At 36.1% G+C, this 10759-nt stretch overlaps 1 protein-coding gene across 1 annotated transcript in view; it reads left to right on the top strand.

The window, feature by feature from the left end:
* LOC106876405 (uncharacterized) overlaps nucleotides 1-6056 on the top strand; it is a 16497-nt gene extending 10441 nt beyond the window's left edge. The window contains exon 3 of the mRNA XM_014924940.2: nucleotides 150-6056. Coding sequence (XP_014780426.1) covers nucleotides 150-1423 — 1274 coding nt within the window. The 3' untranslated portion in view covers nucleotides 1424-6056. The remainder of the gene's footprint in view (nucleotides 1-149) is intronic.
* The last annotated feature ends 4703 nt before the right edge of the window (nucleotides 6057-10759 follow it).

Raw genomic sequence — 10759 nt, 5'->3', positions numbered from 1 at the left:
CCCTCACCTTACTGGCAGTATATCTATATGTGTGTGTGTGTGTGTGTGTGTGTGTGTGTGTGTACTTACAATTGCTATTAACAAAATATTTATCAATCTAAGATGATAGGTAATGAAATATTTGAAAGATTTTTTTCTTTCTATTTCAGGAAATACATGGGACAAAGATGATAAATCTGGTATATTCTGCCTTGGTTGTGGTCCCCAAGAAGAATTTTACAATTGTGCTGACATCACAATCGAACCACTTTCTGACCAAAATGATTACTCTTCCATATCTCGAAGGAAAGTAAATAGTGAAACTATAGATGAGAAGGGCACTGTTGGAGTTAAAATAACCTCAGAAACAATACCAACTTTTAGACCAACAACATCAGCTACGGAATTAGAACAACCAAAAGGAAATGTGAAAACACGCAAAGTTAATTTATTTGATTGGGTTAATCAACTATCTCTTAAGAATGGAAAAAATCAATATCTCTTGAACAAAGATGTGGGACACAAAAATGCTGACAAAAGTAAAAAAATTTTTAGGTACAATTCTAAAATAACACAATCTACTCTATCATTACCAACTGAGAAATCAATTCCCAAACTAACCAGTCTTGCTGTACCACCAAACAGAAACTCTCACAGGAGATTGAAAATAAGTAAACCACGTGCTGACATGTCAGCTGAAAAAATTTATTCCAAAAACAGAAAATTGATTGAGACAACAGCCTCTATACCAACTGTGATATTACCAAAAAAATCTTTTAAAATGTTTACAAACCCAGTTTCTCCTGGGAAAAATTGGTTTGTCAGAGATCATAAAATTACTGCTCAAAGATCTCCTGTTGCAACGGCAATGCCAAAAGCTTTGTTATCTTCCAAGCCATGTCATAAGCCAAAGACTGTGAGGAAACAAGTAAATAAGGTATCTCAAATTGTTGCTTCGCCTGTTGGACGGTTTAACTTAGGTTGGTGGGGTGAACATTATTTCAAACCTCCAGCTACTTCAAGAATTCCAGCAACATGGCCTATAAAGCCAGTTTTAAAATGCCGTGCAATTATACTTTTATCTGGTGGAATGGATGACTGGTGTTTTGTAAATTGTAATGCTAATTACTGTCCATCAAACTTGTGTCAATGCCGACGAGAATTAAGTTATGCTCCTTTCTATACATCCAGTAACAACCATGTGGTGGAACAAAGTTTATCGTCACATATAGCAGAACCAATACATTTGCCATTAACTAATCGATTGCCAAGCCTGTCATCTCAAACAAATGTTGCCCTCCCTCTTCACAACTCACAATATTCTCCAGGTGTGAACCGATGTAAAGCAATTGGCCTCCATGCAGGAAATGTTCACTTTAACCAATGGTGCAATCGTAACTGTTTCTCCTTTTGGTGTCCATCATCCCTTTGTCATTGTAGATAACTCTAAAATATTTTTGTTTCATTGTTTTTAAAGACATTCCAGTTGCTATGTGTGTATTTTTGTATGTATTTATAAATCTTTCCAATGACAATTGCAACTTGCTCATAAACAACATGCTGGAGCAAAGCAACAAGACATTGTAACATTTGTTCAGCATCCAATAGACACACTGTGGAGAATAAGTGATTGGAAACCAACTTTATAGTTATGGGAGTTTTTTTCTTTAATTTTGATTAGACAAAAAGTTAATCGTCAAAGAATTTGAAACTAAACTGAAACAAGTATATTACTGGTATTTATTACCTGGTAATATAAAAAGCAAAATTAGCTGTGAGGGGGTACGAACTCAGATACTGTCACAAATCATCTCAAACTATATACTGTAAATGATCTAGTCTGGTGCTCTACCATTTGTACAATGATGGATCAGTTTTGACAATGAACATTCAATTGTTCAGTCAACTGAACTCTTTAAATTAACAACGTTGTTGGATATTCTATAAACATGGGTTCTCTGAACATGTATTCTCAGGCCAAATTAGCATTACATTGTAAGTAACAAGGCTGGACTTCTGAAATACAGGGGTGTAATCTATTAACTGGACTTCTACATAGTTTCAATCTACTCAGTTTCACTCACAGGACATCACACTATGGGACTGAACCAAGGATATTGGGATTGCAAAGCAAACTTCTTAAACCATTTGACCTTGCCTGAATCCACAGTAAACAACAGCTACAACAACAATGGTTCCTTACTTAAGTACAAAGCCAGCAATTTTGAAGGGTTGGGATTGTAGTTTATGCCATTGGCTTCAGTACTTGACTGGCACTGTTTTTATCAATCTCAGAGCAATGAAAGATAAAATTGACACCAGTGGAATTTGAACTTAGAACATAAAGATTCAGAAGTGGGAACCAATGAGGTGATAGACTTGCCCTTGAACTTTGACATCGGCGTAAATTCATGTTTAAGTATCTTCTTAGATGCAGTAAACAATGTCATTTGAAATGCAGATTTGTCTTGTCTGATATTGTTCAGAAAATCCTTTGACTGGATGGAAGTGCCTTCCAGAAGATCCATAAGAGGTTGAGGAGGAGCTGGTAGTGCTGGCAATCTTACCTGACCGCCTGAGCAGCACATACCATTTGTTTCATTTGAAAAATTTTAAAGCTTTGCAGAAATGACAATTTGGACAGAATTATCATTTTTATAAGAATGGGATGGATCATATCAGAAAACAGCTCCATGAGTTGTGAAGAACGAATTTGTACATAGTTTGTTTCTAAGAGCTATTCTATTGGGCCTCTGTCTAATCATTAAAACATTGATTTAATGATCCAGCATTAAGTGCTGCAGCATGCATTTGCTGATCTTGGGAAAGTCTCATCTCCATTCTCTCTTCAGACTCTGTCTAATGTCCAGCAGCATCCCTTTGCTGATCTTGAGAAAATCTCATCTTGCTTCTCTCTTCAATTTTCTACAATCATCCTTGCTTTGTACTTGTTTCTGGACAGATTATGTCTTTTCTTTGGTGGCATATTTTTTATAATATTGTAAACAAAAAATTATGAACATAGAAAAAAATTATACATTAATCCCTATTTTTGTAAGCAGTTGTATGTATGTAGTATGTTTTTATTTTTGTATGCAGTATAAATTAACCAAAGAGGAGCATATGCATGAACTGCTAATTGAACAGTAAATGTGTATTTTTATATACCTTGGACCTGTCACCTTATTGTTTTTTATCAAGAGTTTCACTTCCTGACATTCGTTATGTCAGTCAACACATCCACTGACACACCATTCTGCTGTGGTGGCCCTAAAGATGGAAAGTTTCCGATGCGTAATGTTGTTCACATTAGAATTAAAACTGAAAGAATGACAGCAGTCGCCCATGCATACCAGCCCCACCTGGTATGCATGAAATAAGATAAAGTACTCAAGAATACATGTTAAAAATTTGAATGGACACATCTATCTATCAATCTAATCTTTCTGGGGGTTTTTTTTTATCCATCTGTCTGTCTGTCTAATCTATCTTTCTATCTATCTGTCTGTCTGACCTATCTTTCTATTCTATCTTTCTATTTGTCTGTCTGTCTGTCTAATCTATCTTCATATACTATCTATCCATCCCTCTATTTATCTATATGTCTGTCTGTCTGATGATATAGAAAATTCAGGTAAACATTGAATAAATAAATGAATTGTAGACAAAAGCAGCTTCAATTAATAAATACTCTATTTTTAATGTTGAATAGATTGATCTGGATGGCTCAATAACAAAGAAGTTGTTAGAAAGCTGAAGTTCCATTCAGAGTGTTCAGTGCCATTTACTAAAAATAGCTCTGATTTAACATAAAATATTTAGAGCATAAATCATCATGGTAACAAGAATAAGAAACAAGAATAAGAAACAAAATATGACACAAATATAGGATAAACTGTCTGTGTGGCTATGTATATTATCCTAAGGAGAGGTTGAGAATCAGTATGTCACACACTGCTGCACACAATAAAATCAGCTGACTGCAACAAGAACTCATGTCAAGAACGAGAAATTAGACACTTAGCTACAATACAACAGTATAGCTGAAGGCAATAGGATAGAAGGAATGCCTTTATCACCATCAAGGACCAAACTTTGCTTCTAACCCCAAGTGCCACCTGATCCACTTGGCCAAATTGGAGATTGGTTTGGCAAGCAAACACAAACCAAGAAAAATCATCAACAACATAAGGCAGTGGGGGAGGAGGGGCTTCCAATCTCACCTTAGGGCATAATACTAACGAAGTGATTTCATGGTTTAAATGCAACCAGAGTAGAGGCAGGAAAAGGTTCACCCAACTCAATCGCTTTTTACCCATCTATTTTGAAAGGGCTACTGGTCAAGGCACTTGCTTTCATTGATGTAATTATGCATGCCAGGAAAATATTGCTGTTTAATAAATGTTTGACCTGGGTCAAACAAACTGACCCAGTAGGCTCCTCTCATTTGGTGACGGGAGCTGGAGACAGCACGGATATCTGCAATTTTATAGGACTGTATATACAAGAACACCTTAAAGAAGAGGTTCTCATCAGTCCTCTTTGACCTGTACAGAGATAACGCAATGGCTCTCTCTAGAGGAACTAATAGGTATACCTTTGATAGGATTAGAAAGGACCTAATTAGCACCCTTAGTTCCATGGGGCTCAAGATAATAATTAATACCCACCTCACCACTGTAAACTTTTTAGATATTATGTTAGACCTAGACAGGTCCTACTACAAACCAAACAAGAGATTGTCCTATATCAACACAGTCTCTTGCCACCTGTCTAACATGTTCAGGAACCTAGTGAAGGGTGTCAGTAGAAAAATCTTGTACCTGTCCACAAATCAGGTTATTTTTGATGTCACAGCCTCCAATTACAGTGAGGCTCTGGCATCCAGTGAGTTTAAGGACTGCATCTATATGCCAAGCCCTGGCACACATGAAAGGAAACACCACTGTCATTTGGTTCACTCCACCCTTTTCTCCCAACATTAAGATTGGCATGGGAAGAATTTTCCTTAGATTGGTGGACAAACACTTCACACTGTCACACACATACAGACGTTTGTTTGAGAGACATAACTTTTAGTTGCGCACCCAAATTTTAGAGAGCACCTTTAAGCTGTGAGCAGAGGCACGATGCTCATGTAGGGAGTACAATGACTACCCAGTAGAGGGTCGATGCGAAATGAAGGGGGTTATGTATGAGGCTGTGGTGCTGACCAACATTGGGAGTCAGAGCAACAACAGCAGCAATGGTGACAACATTGATAGCATTCATGACAGTGGCAGAAGCAACACATCAAGAAGCAGAAGAACAATACCAACAGTTATGACAGCAGAAACAACACCGACATTGCAACCAGAAATGGTGACAATGCCAGCGACAGTGAAACCACCAGGATCAGGTCCAGGAACAACAGTATCGACAACAACAGTGACACCAGACCTGGAGTTAATGAAAGAAACATTAGTAGTGATATCACATTCAGTGCACAGACACAGAAATATATTGGTTCAACCAGGGGCCCTTTTAAGCAACATCTGAATAACCGTAGGTCCTCTTTTAAGATACCGGAAAGGCACAACATCACATCCCTGATCAGCCACATATTGTACTTAAAAGAGAAAGAAACCCCTACATAATTAAATGAAAGCTCCTTTAGCAACTGGGAACTTATATAAACAGGAGCAAACAATGTAAGTGTTGCTTGGCAGAGAGAACCAGGATCCTAAAAAACTCACTTGATCCAGGGACCATTTTAAACTCCAGGAAAGAGGTATTCAGTTAATGCTCTCATGTAAGGTAACACACACCACCCAACCAACCAGCCTCAGAGCCAATACATACATACATACATACATATATTCATTTATTATTTTTACTTGTTTCAGTCATTTGACTGCAGCCATACTGGAGTACAACCTTAAACGATTTTAATCTAAGAAATCGATCCCACAAGGACTTATTCTTTGTAAGCCTAGTACTTATTGTATTGACCACCCTTGAAGAACCGCTAAGTTATGTTGATGTAAACACACCAACATTGGTTGTCAAGCAATGGTGGGGTAACAAACACAGGCACAAAGATACACACATATACATATATATCAACATATATATATATATATATATATATATATATATATATATATATATATATATATATATATATATATATATGAAAGAAGGTTTGAAAATGCAATTTTAAAGATATTTATTCACTTGACCAGTTTCACTTTTTTAGAAAAAGATTGTCAAAAGTAAAATGTAAAGCTTTGTATGATCCTTTGCTGTGTTAAGTACTGGTTATCACAAAAGTATTAAAATATATTCTTTGATAATAATAAGAAAATGTTAAAAACAGTTTACAAGAAAGTAATCAGAACAGGATTCCAAAAAGTATTTTGAGTTCAATAAAAATCATGTTTGTTTGGTAGTATATATATATATATATATATATATATATACACAGAAGGAGATATATTTAAGAATTTACAAAAACTTGTAGAGGAATAACTGACCTGTCTTTCTAACATTTTCTGACAAGAGAAAATGTCAGAAAGACAGGTCAGGAGAGAGTAGAGATTGATTTTTTTTTTAGTCGACCCCAATAATCAACTGGTCTTCGGAAGTGGGGTTTAGTGTCCATGAAGGAAAGGTACACAGAAGTGGGCTGGCTACACCTCTGGCAGAGGCCTCAGATTATGGACTCACTTGTCTTGCCAGGTCTTCTCACGCACAGCATATTTCCAAAGGTCTCGGTCAGAAGTCACTGCCTCGGTAAGGCTTAATGTTCGAAGGTTGTGCTTCACCACCTCATCCCAGTTCTTTCTGGGTCTACCACTTCCACAGGTTCCCTCAACTGCTAGGGTGTGGCATTTTTTCACACAGCTATCCTCATCCATTCTTGCCACATGACCAAACCAGTGCAATCGTCTCTCTTGCACACCACAACTGATGCTTCTTAGGTCCAACTTTTCTTTCAAGATACTTACACTCTGTTGAGTATGCACACTGACATTACACATCCATCAGAGCATACTAGCTTCATTCCTTGTGAGCTTACGCATGTCCTCAGCAGTCAAGGCCTATGTTTCACTGCCATGTAGCATGGCTGTTCATACACATGCGTCATACAGTCTGCCTTTTACTCTGAGCGAGAGGCCCTTTGTCACCAGCAGAGGTAAGAGCTCTCTGAACTTTGCCCAGGCTATTCTTATTCTAGCAGCTACATTTTCAGTGCAGCCTCCCCCACTACTAACTTGGTCACCTAGATAGCAGAAGCTATCAACTACCTCTAGTTTTTCTCCTTGGAATGTGGCAGAAGTTGCTTTCTGCACATTTTCAGTGTTTATTGCTCCTGAACATCTGCCACATACAAAAACTAAACTTCCTAGTTAGTCTTCCTTTGATATTGCTGCACCCCTTATGTGTCCATAGCTGACACTGGGTACAGCTTATAGAGTTTCTACCTACGCCTTTTCTACAGATCGAGCAGGGCCATCTACCTGAAGGGGTTTGTGTTTTGTCTGTGTGTGTGTGTATGTATGTATGTATGTATGTATGTATGTATGTATGTATGTATGTATGTATAGGCACAAGAGTGGCTGTGTGGTAAGAAGTTGGCTTCCCAACCACATTGTTCCAAGTTCAGTTCCACTGCATGGTACCTTGGCAAGTGTCTCCTACTATAGCCTCAGGCCAGCCAAAGCCTTGTGAGTGGATTTGGAAGATGGAAACTGAAAGCTTGTTGTATGTATATAGATAGATAGATAGATAGAGAGAGAGAGAGAAAGAGAGAGAGAGAGAGAGAAAGAGAGAGAGAGAGATGTATGAATTTGTGTGTCAGTGTTTGTCCCCACTACCATCGTTTGACAACTGATGTTGGTGTGTTTATGTCCCCTAAACATAGCAGTTCAGCAAAAGAGACTGATAGAATAAGTACTAGGCTTACAAAGAATAAGTCCTGCGGTTCATTTGTTCAACTAAAGGCAGTGCTCCAGCATGGCTGCAGTTGAAAGACTGAAACGAGTAAAAAAAAAAAGAAAATACACTGGCCAAAATAAGTCTAAGACCGATGATGACAGTTCTTTTCCTTCGTTAATTTATTTTTCACAAAACTGTATAAAATTATTTTACTTTTTACAGTTTATGTAGAACTTTTTTCTCTTTCGAATGTCTTATATGTCTTTGTACAATCTGAATAACTTTAATGTGTAATTAATTCAAATGATTAAAATATTTTGCTTAAATTGAAAATTTATGGCACAAATGATCAACGAACAAAAATTTATTATTTGTATCTCGTTCCATAGCTATTATTTTCAATTATGGCCTTACAACAATGGGACATGGAGTTTGACAAATGAGCACAAAAATTACTTGGAATATTCTGCCATATTTCTTCAATAAAATTATATAATTGGGACAAATTTGTTGGTTTTTTTTAGCATGAACTCTTTTAGAAACATAATTCCATAAATTTTCTTTCAGATTCTGTGGAGGCCACTCAATAACCACCATATTACTGCAGTGAAAATATTGCAAAACTTTCCTCACCTTATGAACAGGGCAATTGTCTTGCTGAAAAATAGATCCCAGTGGTATCTGATTATTTAAATATGGCAGCACATTTTCATTTACTAATTGCAGATAGCCAACATTGTTCAGTCTGCCATCAACTTTAACAATTGAACCGACACCTAAGCTGCTGAATGCGGCCTACATCATTCCCCCACCCCACCCCACCTCCTGCTTGCACCGTTTTCTTGACATGCTTAGGATGGAATTCTTTAGTTGGATGGCGTCTAACATAAGTCTTTCCATCTGATCCAAAGATGCAGAAGCGTGATTCGTCACCCCAAAGAACTTTTGACCAGTCTTTGTCCGTCCATTCAATATGGCTTTTAGCAAACTTGATTTGCTTCCACCTGTTCATCTCAGAAATTATCGGTTTCTTTCGAGTGATCCAGCCAAACAGCCCAAATTCTTTTAAGCAGTTTCTATCAATTTGTGGTATAAAGCTGATGTCAGTTTCATCAGATAATTACTTGCAAATGTCCACTGCTGTTAGCATTCAGTTACCTTCAGAGAGCCTATGGCTTTGCCAATCCAGCTGCACTGTTGTTTTTCTCGGAGCGCCTGTTCTTTGCCAATCTGGAACGCAAGCCATTTTGCTGCATCTTAATTGCTTGCTAATGTTCATGAAGAACACATTTTGCTGATGAAGCAACATGATCTTTGATCTAGAAACTGGGCTGGTACTATGATGCTCTTTCCCATAGCAAATTAATGTGTAACAATGTGCGATTATTAAACAAAACAGTGCAGTATGACCAGCCATATGACCACCCATTTGGTTTATTAATTTGCATAATCTTGGTCCGGTCTTAAACTTATTTTGCCAACAATTTTTAATCATTTGAATTAATTGCGCATTAAAATTATTGAAATTGTAGAAAGATATATAATGCCTGTATCATTTGAAAGAGAAAAAAGTTCTACATAAACTGTAAAAAGTAAATAATTTTATACAATTTTGTTAAAAATATATTAATGAAGGAATACAACTGTCATCATCAGTCTTAAACTTATTTTGGCCAGCATATATATACATATATATAATTTATACAAATTTTGTGTGTGTGTATCATCACCATATATACTGGAGACAACATCATATATATCCCAAGAATACATATGAGTAATTATTATCCCCAAATGAAAATAGCAGAAGATTTTTTTAAAACTTTATTTGTAACAGCTTTTTAATTAATATCCAAAAAAGTTAAAGTTTTTTTTTAAAAGTCACATCTTCCACATTATGATGACCATAAATTCCATACGTTACTTATCTTATAATCCATACTTTGGCAATCACAAGCTGGTTGTCATATAATCCATTCTGTCATTTATCCTTATGTAACCCATGTGGTCTTGAAAAGTTGTTTTTATCCATTAAGAATGAATTTTGATGTTATAATTCTCATTTTGAATATATTTCAAATTTCATTTGTTGTCCAAACAAAGAACACAATTAGAATTTGCAAATGTCAACAAGAAAATACAAATTAGTGACAACAACTCATTTGTATGTTGGATCAGCAATTTAGTTGGAATGTTTCTAGAGTTTGCTGTTCCTTTTTAATGTAGTTGATAAATTACAGCGTTATGTGTCAATATATTTTATATAAAGAGTAACTAATTTATAGAGCCTATAATTTATAGGTACCTACTATTTTAACTTTTTCATGGAAGTAGAGAACATGTTTATTAGCTTGTCAATGTCAAAACTTATGTATCTGGTTTTATTCTTTTAACAAGAAAAGTGTCCAGTAATAAATATTTTCCCCTAGTCCTTATACAAGCTCATATCATTTTTCATTTCTTTCTGATATCTTATTCCTTGTGATTTCAGTTTGAAGAGAAATAGATGAGATTGCTCGATATATTTTCTTTAAAACTGAAGAAGAAATCTTTGTAAAGAAACTTAATTTTTTCAGTTTTATCAAAATACTAGCAGTATAACCCGACCTTGTCCGGGTGTGACTTATTATGCCATCTACGATAAGTCTTGCTAGCTGAAAATCAACTAAAAAAGAAAGCCTTACAACGAAAAAACCCTTATGATGTAAATATGTTCATAATTCAAAAGACGATGAAATTAATAGGGAAAGTCTGAAGGCTGTTTTGCGTAAAATTATTTCATCCGTGTAATTGGCTATAGAAATGCTTGTGCAAAACAACTTTTTGCGCTGCCCTGATTATACATAGGAGGGTAATCCCT

Source organism: Octopus bimaculoides, chromosome 18, assembly GCF_001194135.2.
Source record: "Octopus bimaculoides isolate UCB-OBI-ISO-001 chromosome 18, ASM119413v2, whole genome shotgun sequence".
In the NCBI taxonomy this organism is placed as follows: Eukaryota; Metazoa; Mollusca; class Cephalopoda; order Octopoda; family Octopodidae; genus Octopus; species Octopus bimaculoides.
Note: the sequence above shows the minus strand (reverse complement) of the source record. Positions and strands in the feature narration are given on the sequence as shown.